At 43.6% G+C, this 17018-nt stretch overlaps 1 protein-coding gene across 4 annotated transcripts; it reads right to left on the bottom strand.

Moving 5' to 3' along the window:
• Positions 1 to 745: 745 nt before the first annotated feature.
• dop (microtubule-associated serine/threonine (MAST) protein kinase dop) lies at positions 746 to 16445 on the bottom strand. Of its 4 annotated transcripts, none has more exons than XM_033485420.2 (21): positions 15593 to 16443; positions 15234 to 15453; positions 14897 to 15113; positions 14747 to 14826; positions 14557 to 14659; positions 13975 to 14056; positions 13572 to 13674; positions 13272 to 13495; positions 13117 to 13192; positions 12242 to 13039; positions 12007 to 12179; positions 11878 to 11948; positions 11580 to 11807; positions 11268 to 11495; positions 10638 to 11193; positions 10305 to 10489; positions 10003 to 10223; positions 9585 to 9917; positions 9272 to 9337; positions 8499 to 8988; positions 746 to 8321 (listed from the first exon to the last, which is right to left on the bottom strand). In XM_033485420.2, the coding sequence occupies exons 3-21, from the start codon at positions 15072 to 15074 to the stop codon at positions 7189 to 7191; spliced, it is 5328 nt and encodes a 1775-aa protein (XP_033341311.2). In that variant the 5' UTR covers positions 15075 to 15113; positions 15234 to 15453; positions 15593 to 16443; the 3' UTR covers positions 746 to 7188. The 4 variants fall into 4 exon arrangements, with proteins under 4 accessions (XP_033341311.2, XP_033341312.2, XP_033341313.2 ...); XM_033485421.2 differs by having other exon boundaries at positions 15788 to 16443; XM_033485422.2 differs by having other exon boundaries at positions 10668 to 11193; positions 15593 to 16440.
• Between the last annotated feature and the right edge of the window lie 573 nt (positions 16446 to 17018).

The following is a 17018-nucleotide window of genomic DNA, read 5'->3' as shown; positions in this document are numbered from 1 at the left end:
AATATTTATTATTATTATTATATTTATATTATATTTAAAAAAAAATAAATTACAACATTACGAAGTATAAATAATTGCTTTTTTAAGTTTGATTAGCTATTATGTTAATTAATTATAATTTGTGTTACCGTCGTTTGCTTTTCTTACACAATATGGAAGCAACAGATTCTTCTGGACGGTTCTGTGCTCTTTATTTATTTTCTGCCTGATTTTGGAATAATTAATGTTTTAAGCGGCCCTGTAATATGGATATGTACGCGGGCGATTGTGACGCCTCTTGTTGAAAAAAATTAATGTCCGTTCGGGGTCTGTGCAACGCCAATCGAGGTAGTAGCAAAACGCTCGAACTGTTGGCCAAAATCGACTGTCGATAATTTGACTACCAGTTTGAGCGTTTTGCCGCTACCCGAAATGGCGCTATTAAATTTGACAACAATGATTCTTACCGGAATTTGTATTGCAGCATATGTCAAAAGTGGCAAGAATCATTTGTGTTTAATTTAAATAATTTTCTAATAATTTGTATTAATAATTATTGAGAATAAATTTTTGAACTTTCAAAGCGCGTTCACTAAAGCCGAGAAATCATAATATACAGAATTGTTAAAAATATTTTCGTTATCCTTATTTCTTTAATGCAAATTAAAGTATTTGTCTCTGTCTCCGCTGGATAATTGGAATTCTACCGTATGCATTCTACTGTAATCTAACGAATACTACTGTAATCAAATAACAAGACGAGTCGTGCCGTATAATAAAGAAACGAAACTGTATTTCACGTGGAGAGCATGTAATAATAATTATCAAACGTTCGTCGAGTTCGCTGATAAACATTCTCACGGAGAACATCCAGTTATCGCTTATCACAAAAAACAAACGAAGAACAAAGACCGATCGGAGGTGTCCTTTTTCTTCTCCTCAAAAAGGAAACGAAGAGGAACGAAAGACAAAAAGAAAAAAAAAAGAAGGAAAAAGTAAAGGAGCGCCGCTTCCTACGATCTATCTACTACTGAAATCGGTCCGGTCTCCCTTGGTCTCGCAGCGAAATTACGATTCAGATTACCCGAGGGAAGAAACAGGCGCGTCCCAGGCGAATCAAAGATTTCTTTCACGGTCTTCTACGATTACTTGATTTTTTTTTGTTTTTGTCGAAACTGTACCCTGGTCATTTTCGCTGTACGAGTCGGAAACTGAACGTCGCTCGGCGCCGGCGAATGCAATAATTCGGAAAACTTTCTCACGTTTCCGCGTTCCCCGGCTCTGTAGAAACAAATACACCACGCACACGTCTCAACGATAATAAATGAACTGCGGACGAGCCTGGAGCCTCGCGCGACTTCCCAAAGTATGGCCATTGGCGTGCACGTCGGAGCGAGCCTGAGTCGCGTTACAAAAGGTCTTATCTGATAAAGAAGAGGATGAAACGCCGCTCGGCCATATTTCAGCATAACCGTCGTGATCGCGCGGGTCCGCCGCAGTCCGATAATAATTAAGTCACCAACGAATACATTTACTCCCCTTATATTATATAAAATCACAACCCACGTAAACGTAACGAAACAATGTTCAACAAATCATCGATCCTCGTCTGTGCTGCTTTGCGTGTCGCGCACGCTACGCGTGGCGATGCACGATGGTCCGGGGGGCTAAGACGATGATGGACGTCGACTCGTGGTGTCCGGATGCGATCGGGCAGAAGTGGTTGTTGGACATCGCCATTTTTCTCAAATTTTCCAAGATCTTCTCCCGAGGCCTCGAACGCGCAAGATTACATTCCTCGGCCAATTTTCCGCTTATCGTCGCAGTTCTCTGAATTGAACCGCGACTTCGCGAGCACCCTGTACACAGTGCACGCTGATCCTCTCGCGAGGGTTAGGTCATCGACGACTCGCATCGATCGTCCATCGTACATATACAATATTATAATCGATGAACACGACACAGAAAATTCGTGAAATTTTTGTTGTTTGTTGATGGTCTTGATTGTTTACAGAAATTCGCGATATTCGCTGACAGTAAGGTCGACCAGGAAACCTTTGCAGATCTTGATCGTAATCTCTATTGTCTCCGAACGGGAGATCGCTATCGTTTTTTTCTCTCTCTTTGCTACGAGTTCCCGGTATACTTTGCGTCAACCATACTTGAACGGAGTTAACGTATGCAAACGGGGGATCCAGGCAACGGTTTCGTCGACGACGATAGTCGTTGAGCGACAAGCGATCCCACAGCTCAGAATAGATGATCCCACTGGTCTTTTTATCGTTGAACAATGAGCAACATTTCGATCGATAGAGACACAAGGACCTTCAAGAATTGTCGATTTCTCGCAGAAATGCCAGAAAAGTGGACCGGAAACAAACGATCATCGCGTACTTACAACTCGTTACTTTTCTGCTCGCAAAATGTAGCATTTAAATTCGCATTATTACAACGTATAATAGTCGTTTAAATAATTATTAGTTTAAATAATTAATAGTCGTTTAAAGCTGACAGATTAATTAACGTCCCTAAACAATTTGATCGAGACGGATCCAGAATATCATTCAGAAATCAGTTCATCGATTAAGAATTACATGCGTATCTATATGTATAACTTTCGCATCTCCATGATCGAAAAGTCGACTGTAACGAGTAAAAGAAAATGAAATCGTACGCCGAGAAAGACTAGGTGTCCGCGTACAACTATTTCGGACCTAGCTACGAATTGCAACGGTGAATCGTTTCGCGATGAAACGCGGCCTTGAAACCTCCCGATCCTCTGGAACTCTCTTGGAGAACAAGAGATTATTACAGGGTGTCTCAAAAATGTCTCGTAATCCGGAAATGGAGATGGTTCCTGAGATCATTCGAAGCAACTTTCTCCTTGGCGGAAATGCAATCCGCGGCTTCGTTTACGAGTTATCAACGAAAAACGGTGACCAATGAGAGGACGAGATCAGCTGGCGCGAGGCGGCACAGCCAATCAGCGGATCTGGGCGTTGACCGCTCGTTGGTTTCGCCACTTCGCGCCAGCCGAGCTCGCCTCTCATTGGTCACTGTTTTTCGTTGATAACGCGTTAACAACGCCTCGTAGAAAATTTTTGTAAAGGAAAAAGTTGCTTCGAATCACCTCAGAAATCTCTAATTTCTCGGCCGCCTCGCGCGTCACCGGAGCTCGCTTCTTATTGGTCGGCGTTCTTCGTTAATAACTCGTAAACGAAACCGCGGTTTGCATTTTCGCCAAGGAAAAAGTTACTTCAAATAACTTAAGGAATCCACTATTTCCGCATTGCGAGACATTTTTGGGACAGCCTGTAGAACGCGGAGAATCGCGAAAGACACGATGAAATTTCAAGTTGTTCTCTACTCCTCGGAAGCCTCAGTTTTTCACCGAGCATCCCTTATAGCTTCTACCCTCGCGCTGTTAAAACTCGCGGTGGATCGGGAAAGCGTTCGAATGCCGGTTAACAATAATCGATTTCGTGAAATTTTACGGTCGTGCGAACTCTGTACGCTCGTAGAACACGCGTTTGGATTCTAATCTCCGGCCCCGGGAACTCGTTTAGCAGCTACATACACGTATTTGCTGTGGAATCGCTGCACCGTTTTGTTGTCACGCTGACGTTTGCAACCTCTCGAATGCCCGAATTATGTACCTAAAATTTCATTTCACTTTCGCCAGAGTAATATTTGCTACGGAATGATACGGACGATCGCGCCGCGAAACATTAAACGTTGATCAAAGGAAAATATGCTACCGAAATAGCGTGCGCTAATGAAACAATGAAATTATTATTCCTGGATCGAGCCACGGACAACTTTTAATATTACTACTTCGTGCCGGCTCGATTACGATCGTTCGCAAAATTATGTAGAACTCGATCGAATACTCGTCAGCTTCGCATTTACAACTCTGCCGCGCGTAACGTTAACTCGAAGAACAAACTCCCGCGTTCCCTCCGAAAACTAAAACATTCACAAAGCTTACTTACAGCTATTTCTAACCTATAAGAGCCTATAATAAATAATATATAATACAATATTCTTTTTACAAAGTCGAAAACAAAACTTCCGCCGATGTTTCCGGCGTTAACCGTGACGCATGCGTAAAAATTTGAATAACAATGGACCAATATTCTCGGTCGTGGCGGGCGAATTCACGGTACCGAAGACGCGCGATCTTACATTAAAGTTTTCTTTTTCTTGTACAAATAACAATTTTCAAGAGAAACCGCACCCCTGGCAGAATAATCTGTTTGTATAATAATCAACGATAACGTTGACAGAAAAATAAAGTGCACTAAACTGGAGAATAGTTTAACACGTCGAGTGCCACGCCGGTTTTACAGAAATTGTCATTGTGGTTGCCACGATGAATTTTCTTTTATGCGATACATATAACGTTGAAATATTATCTGCGATAGATAAGTTACATTGTATAACCATGTTTTACATGTTAATCGCGACAAGGGTCACTGTTCGAATCGACGATGGTAATAATACAAAATTTTAGATATTGACATTTGTTTGAAATTATATTAGGGGGACCGGAAAGTTATGTCGTTTATTTACATTATGTTCAAACATATAAATATGCGCAGAAACGACATTACTTTCCGGTCCCCCTAATATATATTTCTATCAATTTGGGCACACCGGTCACCGGTGACCCCCGTGGCATTCAACGTGTCAACCATCTCTAAACGCTGACCGGCACCTTTTTCCACGTTACTTAACTTTTACAATGTTCAACTGTTTTGTTCTATTCAGTCGAATATACATAAAATACAATCTTTCATCATTTTTCATATACATGCAAGAAATTTGTTATACAGAAATTCCCGACGATCGAACATTTCCTGCCAGAGGTGGCGGTAAATATCGCAGCCGTTAAAAAATAATACAAATATTTCATCGAGTTCTACGTTGAACATCCTTTCCGGTTAATTTCCGCAAAAATCGCTCGCAGCTCGACCCCCATAAATCGCGAAACCGAAGCTCGTATCCACCATCATTCTCGAACGTCCAATTTTTCAACACTTTCGAGCGAGCCGCGGTGGCGCAGCACGTACAAAATCCGCGTGCTCGTTCCCGCGATCACGGTCGGTCCAGGGCGTAAGAAATGTTCCTCCGTTTCCTTGCTCTTTTCTTCTTCGTTTCTGAAAGCGGTGCGCCGGATTCGATTCGCTTGAAACGCGAAGCATCATCTGTCTCACACCGGTGACCTTTTCCGGCCCGCGCGGCGGCCCTCTTGTGCGCCCTTGTTCCCGTTCGTACTTCGTACAAAACACATTGTTGGGACAAGACCGCGCGAATCTATGGCAGAGACACGTTCACGTTCGCGCCGTGCCGCGTCCCTTTATGGCAAAGGACGTTCCTTCGTAAGCGAGCACTCGCGAGAAGCGCGGAGAACTGTGTGAACCCTACCGGAAGCCGTGGCGGCGGCCAATTTTAGGTGCCGCGGCCGTTCTCACGATTAAAGCATACTTTTTGCCCTTAACTAATGTACACTTGTTTTTCATCATTTTTTTGCCCTCCTTTTTCTTCGTCGCGCGCGTGTGTCTCTTTTGTTTGTTTCTTTGTTTTGTGTGTGTGTGTATATATATATATATGTATATATATACAGAATAAATTAACGAGTACCTAATACTAAAAAAAAGTTACGTGTCAGAGGCCAACGGGCCCTCGAGGACGCTCGCAACTCTCACACGGACCCGGAAATCCTCAAGATGCTTCCAATGCGATATGTTCGTTCCTGCTGTGTCACTACCTATCGTTCTACGTTGTCGTTTAATTCGTGAATTTTCTCTTTCTACTATCCCTCTCCCTCCCCCTCTCTATCTCTTTCTTTCTGTTTCTCTCACTCTCGTATGATTTTACAGGGTAGAACGGGAGCACCAGTTTCTCGCGCAGGATATCCAAGCGATGAATCGTAGCACCAATTTGTCTAAACGTCGTAATTAAATGCATCACAGCGTGCTGGAGTCGCTACAAAGAGACAGGGATTAATATCATTGTGCATACGGGAGCATCTTGTACGCTAGTCGTCGCAAACGAAGTCGGTTATCGTGTTCACTCGCGCGTGTAGGCCGATTTTCGTGGCTTCCGAGCGAAGGCCAGCTCTCGAACAAATTCTTGTGTTCCGAGCTTTTTCGGGTGTCGAACGAACCGAATAATTCGAATTTTAGCTATCACATTATCAGTTTTATCAACGAAGAAAATGTCCACCCGGGGAAAAGAATTTGAATCCGTGTTGATCTCATTTGTTCTAACTCTTCCAGATTTCCAGCCTTCGCTCTTATCAATATGAAAAAGAGTTTGAATCCGAGTCACGAGTGTATACGATAGTTGCTGTCTTCTCTGTTCTTTTTTGTTTTGTTTTTCTTCACAAATATTACTCGCGTTGAAAAAGACTTATCTATACACGATTCGCGATGCTGATCCATACAGTGATGTGCTAATATTAGACGTAAACGTAAATGAGATCGTGTAAATACTGTAGCCTGAAGTATATAAATTACTCCAATTACATCTTCTTGTTTCTCTTTCTCACCCACGCACACACGCACGCACGCGCACGCACGCACGCACGCACACACACACACACACATGCACACGCAGAATAATACACACTCCCCCACTCGCGAAGAATTAGAAGAGCGACATCAACAAATTGCACAGTTAAAACCGTTTAAATATTATAATACGTCGGAGTTTCTCTACTTTCACATTTTGGTTTTCCTTGTATCCAATGAAATCGTACGACAGTAAAGATTATAATTACAGGATGGCTTTTGGACGCGCCTCGAGATGCACGTACACACACACATTAGTGCTTAATCGTGAAAGCTGTTCTCCAAGCTGTATCGATTCGATGGAAGCCTACGAAGATTTTGAGACTCGAGTAGTATACAAACTCCTGGTTTTCGTTTTGTTTTTAAAGCTGCGAATACAGAACTGCTCCATTTGCTTTTGATTTAACCTTCTCCTCGCTCTCTTACTCAAGTACTCTATTAGATTATATAGACGCTTAACTGTTTTCGTTTCGTGAGATTTCGTCGAGATAGAACGAACATTAAAAAAAAAGAAAGAAAGAAAGAAAAAGGAGAAAGAAACGTAACTGTGTAACAGGCGTTCATCGTCGTTCGTTGGCAGAAGAGTCTGATTAACGCGTGGACAACTCGTTTCTTTAACTCGACAACGTTTTACTTAAACATTCTTTTTATCTTTTCCAGATCCAGCGGCGTCGAAAGCACCGGACGCGTCCTCGGACGCGTCGTTCTTGTGCTTCTTCAGGGTCTTCCTACCCTCCGGATTAGCCTCTGAACTTTTACCACCCGTCTTCTGCTCGCTGGACTTGTGACCGCCTCCTCCTTTCTCACTGCTCTGACCTCTTTGCGTCCCGTACGAGCTCTTCTCGCCGTGGGACTTCTGAGCTGCGGCTTGCGAGTTCTTTTCGTTGCTCTGCGACTTCTGGGACGAGTGCGAACTTTTGTCGCCGCTCGATGACTTCTGGCCAGAGGCTTGGGAACACTTGTCGCTGAAGTGCGACGGTGCCTTCTGTGCTGTGGTTTGGGAGTTTTTCTCGCTGCTGCTGCTGTGCGACGCTGCTTTCGAAACCGCAGCCTGCGGGCCTTTCTCGCTGTTCTGCGAGGACGTCTTCGGACACGTCTGCGAGCCCTTCTCGTTGCTTTGACACTGCTTGTGGGACGCGGTTGAACGCACCTGCGGAGTGGGAGAATTACCGACGAACTTGTTGGTGCTCTCTTCGATCTTATTGGTGGATTGCTCCGTGGTCTTCGAAGATGGGCACACCTTGGAGTCTTGGTCACGACGGTCGTTGTGAACTCGTTCGATCTCGGTCGACTTTGCACAGGCTTTCTCGGTCTTGTCCGACAGCAGAGCGTCCTTCGCAGAATAATCGTCGCCCTTCGAACCGGTCGGCGAATCCTTCTCTTCCGCTATTCTGGGCAGCTGCGTGCTGCCGCAGGAGTTCGTCATGCTTACGTTCCCCAGGTTGATCGATATCGCGTGGGACAGCTTCGTATAGTCGGACTTCTGATCGTTGGATACTTTCTTCTCAGTCTTCGAGTCGCTCGTGTCCTTGAAGCTGTCACCATTCTCCTCCGAGGCCTCGGAATGCGAGGTTTGAGCGATGGTTACACGGGGCGTTACCTTTACCACTGAATTAGCCAGCGGTGATATCGAGGTTTTGTTCTCTGCGGAGCGCGGGTGCAGCCGGTCTGGACTTAGAGCTCTTCTCAACAGCGGAGACCCAGGCTCCGCGGATTTTGGACGTCCGTAGCTCTTCTTCTGATTGTTCGGCGTTGACAAACAGACACCTAAAATCGAGGTTTCTCTGTTAATAGTCCGAGCATGAAGATCCTGGGAGAACTAAACGAAAATAATAATAAATATTAACATGAATAATATAAATTAATTAATATTAATATGAATCGCCGAGAAATTATACAATCCTTCAGTCACTCGTAAGAATTTTAATGTATACTTCATCGCACCTGGACTATAGGACTGCGTAGTGTTGGAACTACCAGGCTGATGTCCCGTGGGGAACGCTAACGGGCTGGGACTTCTGGTCGGACTAGCCGGAAGCGGTGACGGACTAGGAGTCCTGGCCAACGGAGACAACGGTATATGGCCGACGGATTTCCTTCGGTTCGGCGAGTGAATATTTTTCGCCGCCGTGTGTAACTTGTGCTTCAAACCGTGGAGAGTGCTGGGCCTCTGATAGTGCGACTGGTTCGAGATGGTCGCCAGATTTGCGGCGGACGTGTTCGATCCCGGTGACGAGGAGTTTGGACTTGAACAAGAACTCGAGTTGCCGGTCGAATGGTAGGAATCAGAGCTGACGCGGTTAGTCGGCGGCGACGGACTACAAACAGACTTCGTGCAGGCTGTAAAGTATGGCGAGGTCTCCTGAGAGCGCGTGAACGACTGGAAGGATCGGCTTGGTGTCACCATGGACGGCGAACAGATTCCTGCGGCCATCTGTCGAACGATAGGCAAATACAATTTCCGGCACGACTGTCTAATTTGTTCATAGTTAATAATATAGGTATATGTGTTATGAAACTGAAGGTCTTCGGTGATCAGTGTTGTGTAAAAACTCTGAACGCGGTTAGTCAAGACGTTGGAGAAAAGAACATTGAAAAGCTGTCGCGTGAGCGTATGTATATTCGAGCAACCGAATTTTGGCTTGAACAAAAATTGGCGAAACTGAATCTGATTATCAACAAGATGACGATCAGGAAACGTTTACGTAAAATCATACCATAAGTGGAGGTTTGCTGTCGCTGGATAGAATGGGTGCTGACAATGGACAACTGATAGTTAATGGCTGCAATAAAAAACAAAAGTAACGCTTAACATAATCGGTGTATAAGTCGCTTGTAAGTAGCCGCCGGTGCTTCAGCGTGTTATGCCGCGTCTAGTATTTGTGTGAAAGAAAAAAAGAAACAGAACGTACATGTAATATATATTAATACATTGATCGTACTAGCCACGAGAACACGTGTACGTTCACATGGAGGCCTTTTTTGTTACATCTACGATATACAAAAATTTTACGCCAACATCTTCTGTACCTGTTGCATCTCTACGCTAGCTCGTTTCGAACTAATTCGCTTAAAGAGGGACGTTTTTCGTTTCTTATCGGAATGATCGCGCTTCTGTTTCCGTTGCTTGTACAACGTTCGACGCGCCATTTTGCTTTGGGCTAGGTCCCTTTTCCGTCCTCCGGTTTTAATGCTGGTGTTCTCCAGCGGTGTGCTGCGCAATGTCACGTGATCACCGCCGCTTAACATTAACTGGAGAACTTGTATATGATATAGACCCTGTACCGGTTCACCGTTTATGTGAGTTATGAGGTCGCCCGGTCTTAAGCCAGCTTCGAACGCTGGACTAGATTGATCGACCACCTGGAACATGTAAAACAATACACATAAAAAGTGTCTAATTCACGAAGATGCTGGTGTTCATGCCAAATCAACTAAATTGACATACCATAACCAGATGATGCATAGTGTAAAAATCGCTGTCGCCATAGTAGACCCTGATAGTGTGCACAGTGAAGCCGAATCCGCATGGTCCCCTTCGAATGATGATAGGAGGCTTCAAGCTCGTAACAAGAGGACTTAATTCGCGGCAAGGGGACGTGTCTCGCGAGGAAGCAGTGGACGATCCACCGGGAGATTCGATTTGTTGAGTATTTAAAGAGGCGTCGTCTGAAAAAAATGAAACATCGTAAGTTCGATTTCATATTTTGGACCAGTGATAGATGAGAATCCGTTTGAAAGAGTTCATACAAGAGAAGTCGCTGGTGGGTATCACTAACGACAGTCCACTAGTGGAGGCGGATTTGATCACAGACCGTGACTTCTGTTTCACCGACGGTATGATTGACATTGCGTTGAACGACTCGAAGGAGTCGGTGCTAGAATTATGCTTACTATCCTCCATTGTGTCCCTGCTCGCAGCAACTAAGTCCAGCCTGCAACCATATATAGTCGACTTTTACACATCGCTTTTATCGATATCATTCCCATTTACATCGTCTCAAAGATGAATGAACAATGCGCATATTAGAAGAAAGAAAAAAAATAATAACGCTCGCGATGTTCAATGTTCGAGCGACTCACATGTGGTCATCATCAACGGATATACTGAACCTGGGCAGCTTGTCGCGGGAGTGCACGTGTCGCTTTCTCTGGATCTGCGGACTGATGTCCTCCGACTCCGTTTGGGACGAGTCGGGCGTGCTCAGGTTGATCGACGTTCCTTCTATTTGCGTGTTCTTTATAACAGTTAACTGAGAATCGCCGCTAGACGTTGGAACGGGGCTGGAGAACGACGCGTTCGATTTGTCCGCCTTCGGTGGAGTCTCCAGACATGCGTTACCCTTAATGGACGATGACGGTCGGCTCTTCTCGAACGGACCGGAGTCGGTTAATTTGGATGGTGGCGTGACCATAGCACTGGATCCTAGTGACAATTGAGCAACCGTGCGTTCCAGCTCAGTACGGAACAACTGTTTCTTCGAGGCATCCGATTCTGACTCCGGATTCAGTTGCGGTGGACGGGTTTGAGAGATCTTCCGCGATTGCGGAGAATACGAAGAAAATGATCCGAAGAGAGGGGAGTCATCGGTGTCATCGGTATCGTCGCCGATGTCGTGATTGTATCTATCCATACGAGCTGCAACGTCATTGTTCTTATTATACCGCTGCTTTTAGGAAACAAATCTGTAGTAGCTTCTAGACCGAACTTACTGTCAAAGTAACTTGTATCCTCATCGTTGATCAACTGTGGCACGAATTCAGCCTTCTGTCTGAGTAAACTGTTCCAATTTACTCCATAGAAATATGGGTGTTCTTTGACCTCGTGCGACCCACCGGTTCCTAATCTTTCTCTAGGACTCTGTTGCAATAGCGCCGTTATAATATCTTTCGCTTCTACTTGAACAGGCCAATCCTCGTCATCGGGCCACTCGATATCATCTATTTAAAAACGAATTTCAATAATAAGCTGTATTTAGGCTCTGAGTTTCCTTCAACATTATATTAAAAATTCAAAAAATTCACCATTAACCGTGTGAGCAAATAATTCCTCAGGAGTGTCACCGAAGAATGGAACACAGCCGATCAGAAATTCGTATAGGATAATGCCCATGGACCACCAGTCAACCGGTTTGCCGTAGCCTTGTCGCAGGATTACTTCCGGAGCGATATACTCGGGTGTACCAAATACTTGTTTATCTGAAAATTGTCTCGTATCCCTGTCTATGTATCCCTCGTAAAGATTCGTCGCCACTAAAAAATGGAATGGAATTTGTGAGCAACGCTTCAAACAAATGGTTACAAACTTTTGTGAATCACTTACAGGACATGAGACCCATCTTACTTAAACCGAAGTCTGTAAGTTTGATGTGACCGAGTGCGGTAATGAGTAAACTGAAAGCGAAAGGAGACGTAAAACATTTGAAGAACTGATAAACGTTCATCTACATACTTGTCCGGCTTCAAGTCCCGATGGACGATACCGTAGCTGTGCAAGTACTCGACAGCCAACACCGTCTCCGCGAAATAAAACCTTGCCATATCCGGAGGCAGTGGACCAATGTTTTTTAGAAGATTCGCGCAATCTCCCCCCTCCACGTACTCCATCACCAAGCATAAATGTTTCTGTAATTGATTGATCAGCTTATTCATTGAAACATTTATGTATTTCTAATCAAGTTACACACCTTAGTTTCGAAGCTGCAGTACATTGATACTACAAAAGGATTGTCTGTAAAGCTCATTATGTCCCTCTCAGCGAAAACCTGTTCCACTTGATTACGCAGCATCAAATTGTTCTTGTTTATCTTCTTCATGGCGAACCTTTGCCGCGTGGTTTTCTCCTTGACCAAATAAACAGCACCATACGCGCCGTTACTAATTAATTTTGATACTTCGTAATCGCTCTCGCACGGCACCCGCTGAGACTTCTCGTCGTCCTTATTCGGACTCGAAGTAATCTGCAGGTTGCTGTCGCTCGAGCTCGCCGAGTCCTCTAATTTATTCAAATCTTCTTGAAGTTCAGATATCGGATCTCTGTTCAGAGAAAGCTTGGTAATAATGTACTGAGGTATATCTGTTTTGATTCCCGCATTGATTTTCGCTTGACCCTCGGCCTGTTCCAATAAATGATAAAATTCTTCTGGATCGAACTCCAAACACTCCAGCAGACGGGCTGGACGCGATATTACTAGCAACAATTTCTTAATAAGCCCCGTTAATCTGGTCGCAGCTTCGAGTGACTTCTCCTTCGTTTCCATCAACAGATGCTCCAAATTATCGCTCATTTCATAAAAATATCTCGTTGTGATTAACTTCTCTTGAGATTTCTGCAAACAATCTCTCGCCATCTCGATCACTTGATGATGAACAAATCGCAGAATGGGCAAAGAGTCTTGCGTCATGTTCGCCATCACTTCATACTCGTCCAGATCCTTGTTCTCATTGATGAAGTTAGTTAAACGTTCTTCCATTTGTTGAGTTGCCTAACAGATTTAAGTTTATCGTTAAAAATGGCGATTTTACATCGCAATGTTTATCATATCCTTCATTTAAATTGTACCTTTGGAAATCGTTCTTTGTACAGGGTGTTCATCATCACGATTTCACTGTCCAATACCGGTGACCGACTGGGACTACTAGATTTAGTAAAAACATTCGTTTCTTCAGCAATATTTACTCCATTTCTAATGATCGTGTATTTCGTTGAATGCTTACCTTAAACTTCGCGAACGTGGTCTGTGCAGCGGCGATCTACGACCTTCCTCGTCAAGGCTGAGAGACACGCTTCCTGGTATGCTGGAGATGCTAGAACCCGGGAAGCCCGGATGTGATGAACAAGGTGTTCCGGGTTTGGAGAAATGGCAAGAAAGCATACGTAACTCGTCCTTGGTCGGAACATTTGGAAGCTGATGCAGCCGTTCTTGACTCGAGTACCGTGACTAATTAAATACACAATGATTTTGTGGATAATCGTCAGCGCTTTCGAGCATACTAATCTCTCAATGAATGACTAACCGAAACATTACTGGAGCCGGGTGTCGTTCCATATCCGCTCGAGGGCAAACTCGCAACCGACCACCGTCTGCCATCACCGGTTCCCGTGGCACCTCCTCCAATCCTTAATCATTACACACACTTTAATCATAATGATCATAAAACGAGCAAACAAATAATTCTAGTCGGTAAAACTAATACATGGACGACAATAACTTCACTGTAACGCGAAAATGGATCTTACAGCCACATTCGTTGTTTTTTTTTCTGATAGATTACACAGCTTAGTTTCTGCATTGACATTTCGCGTTTTTCTTCACTATTAATAATGTATTAAAAATATAATGCTCGCAATGGCGACACCTGCTTACATAGGCAACCAGACCAGATATAAACGGACTAAAAGTAGGTACAAAGTAGATACCTTTTAATCGGAGCAAAAGCAAAATGTGGACTGGATGACATCCTAGGACTCTCTAGGGGACTGCCTACAATCGGGACGAATGCTATATTGGGAAACAAGCAGTAAAAGAAATTAATCCTCTATCGTTATCGAAAGATGTAAACAATATAAAACACACATTTCTAAGTGGATGAAAATGAATTTTCTTCGGGACACTGTTTTAGGAGACAGTTGTTTAGACATTCTAGATCTAACACACTTGTAAATAAACTCGTCGCGTGTAATACTTGCAAACTGTAACAGCTGCGTTACATGAATATAAATATGTATGAAAATATATATTTGTATATATATATATATATCTCCATTAAAATCTTAAATAAAGTTGTGCCAGAACACTTATATAATGTGATTACTAAACGCATGGTACTCATAGTCGTTCATAATCGAATAGCATGTATTTATACCTCTTTAGTCACTCTTACTAGACATACTTTTAGAGCACCAATTGTTCGCTAAGAAAATGTATAATGTTCAGTGAGTGAAATTCGATTTGAAACTTCAAAGAACAAAAAAGCATCCGCGTTAACAATATTTACATACCTGACAGCGGTGAATGACATCTAGGTAAGGTAGGAGATGTTGTTGCAATGAAAGATTTACGATGAGCCGCTTTGGCAGCCCGCCTAGGAATGTTAAAATCACGCTGTAAAGAAAAGATTGCATAAAAATCTATATATGCTCCACTTGTGATAAGCTTTTATGCATCGATTAATAATGTTAGATGGCTAACCACGTGAACAGATAAAGAGGGCGCAGATTTCCCAATAGCAGAGTTCCTCATTCTGACCAAATTCGACAGTTCTCCGCTCACTGAAAACATCAAACGGTTAATAATCATAAAACAGAGTAAACATTTAGTCACCGAGATTTGTCCACGAACCAGGTCTAACTGGAGCCTCTTTGCTTTCCACTTTGGGTGGCATCGGACGCTTTTGCACATCCGCCTCAGTGCTACAAGCCGATTCTTCGCTTTCGGTCTGATCGAACACGAGGACTCTGGCAGAATTGCCATGAGACCTGAGACGGGGTCTGCTGGGTCTGTTTCTGTTTTGATCCATGATTCTCCCGCGATTGTCTGGCCCAATAATTCAAGGTATCTAGAGCATAAACAAACATGACAAATCACAATCGGGCCAAAACGAGCACGTTCTCGTCGCACGAGGGTTGAAGAAGCTTTCAGAGTAGAAGAAAATCTTGGTACATATATATGTATGTACCTGGTTCGAGCCGTTTCATTCGCGGGACAGAACGGTAAATAAAAGGCGAGCCCGATCAGCGAGACCGTTGACGTATTCACAGTCCATTCTTTCCCGTGAAGGTACAATCGTCACGGAGAAGAGACCGATATCGAAAAATCGACAGAGGGCATTCGTGGCCGTCGTCCTCGGAGGCTGAAAACCGCCGCCGCGGTCCGTAGCTTTCGTTCCCCTTGGTGTTCTATAAAAATTTGTGGTATGTACAACGCATGAGAAGGGAAGACAGAAGAGGAAGGCGGGATCGGTCGATCGCGAGAAAGGGCTGAATAGGTGTATAGGCGGCGGATTCGTTAGGTAAACGTATTACCGAGCGAAAGTACCTGTTCGAACGGAGGAGAAACTGACGGGAGTCCCGCGGGAGGACAGAACCGGGTTACAGTGATGTCTATCGTGAGAAACAAGAGGAGCGAAACACACGCGAAAAACACTTCGGGAACACCGCGCACACGGCGGATACGAGAGCGGAGCAGAGCCGTGAGCGGGATGTGAAGAATGATGAAAGATGTGCGATTTACCGGGCACAACGAGCATGTCCTCTGCGGACAAGCGCGGCCCGGGAACGTGCAGGTGTCCTGCTCCCGGGGACTAGGCTCGCATTTTTCTCGTCAACCAAGAGAATTAATTACGAAACACGGACCAACCATGGCTGCTCTGACTCATGATGGACATACATACACGCAACCCGACGCAAACCTCTCGCACACACACTGACAAAACACACCGTAGCCGGACCTCGTGCACACACGCGCGAACACGCACGCGCAAACCGATGACCGTGCATGAAAACGCGCACAAATACACGCATCCTTGAACGCATGAACCGAACGAACCCCTGTTTTACAGGATGCTCACAATAAGGGGATCCCTAAGCAGGCCTGATCACATTTATTATTTAGAATACAATGAAAAGTAATAAGTTCAACGTGAAAATTATTTCCACTGACGGTAAATATGCGGTTTATGGGAGCCACCTCCGATTTCAATGACCTTGAAATGCGTTGTCAAGATCATGAATTCAATTGTATGCGATATTTAAATTAGAAATTCAATCTAAAAGGGATGTTTTCTGCGTTCAAGGTCTGATCCAGAACTAACGCCTCGGATTTACGTTATACAAATCCGAAACGGAAGAACTGTTTTTATTTATGAGACGTACCATACATTTTCATATATATATATGTATATATATGTATATATGTATATATGGACACTCTGACCCAAACCTTTATCCATCGGTCACTGCAACTTCGGATGCCATACTAAATGCGTATGCCGCCACAGATCCGTAGCGCTCTGTAAATTGCATATTTATTATAATTTACTATTCTTATCTTAGAGAAATTCTTTCGCTTTGTATATAAATATATTTTATATATTTATATATTTATTATATTTCATTTTTTTTATACATAATAAAGTTACGTTTCAAATCGGCCATATTGTTAATCAACTTCATAATTATACATATTTTTTTAATACAGCAACAATGTGACAACAACTCGCGATTTTCGAAGCAACTTCGATCATTAGGATTCAAGAAATCTTGTACAATGTTGTCAACGTTGTTTAAAGAGGATGCAGATCTGTCGCACGCTTCTAGTTTTGTATTTTGAAAACGACTTTACATTTAAAAAAAAAAACAGGATCTTTTGTACTTTACTTTCTAAGGTTTAAACTAGAATTTTTCTAATTTCCGATTTTTTGTGATTCTACAGTTTTCTAACCGCTCGAGCCAGGTAAAAACAG

This window comes from Megalopta genalis, chromosome 7, assembly GCF_051020955.1.
Source record: "Megalopta genalis isolate 19385.01 chromosome 7, iyMegGena1_principal, whole genome shotgun sequence".
In the NCBI taxonomy this organism is placed as follows: Eukaryota; Metazoa; Arthropoda; class Insecta; order Hymenoptera; family Halictidae; genus Megalopta; species Megalopta genalis.
The sequence above is the reverse complement of the archived record's forward strand: the minus strand, read 5'-3'. Positions and strand labels throughout refer to the sequence as shown.

What these genes read in the sequence shown, in the direction of transcription:
- dop (XM_033485420.2), bottom strand. Translation starts at nt 15,074, where the DNA reads ATGGATCAAAACAGAAACAGACCCAGCAGACCCCGTCTCAGGTCTCAT. An exon ending in CCGGCTCCAGTAATGTTTCG is followed by an intron (nt 13,496 to 13,571) that starts GTTAGTCATTCA and finishes GTATTTAATTAG; the next exon opens with TCACGGTACTCGAGTCAAGA. An exon ending in CGGGACTTGAAGCCGGACAA is followed by an intron (nt 11,949 to 12,006) that starts GTATGTAGATGA and finishes TTTCGCTTTCAG; the next exon opens with TTTACTCATTACCGCACTCG.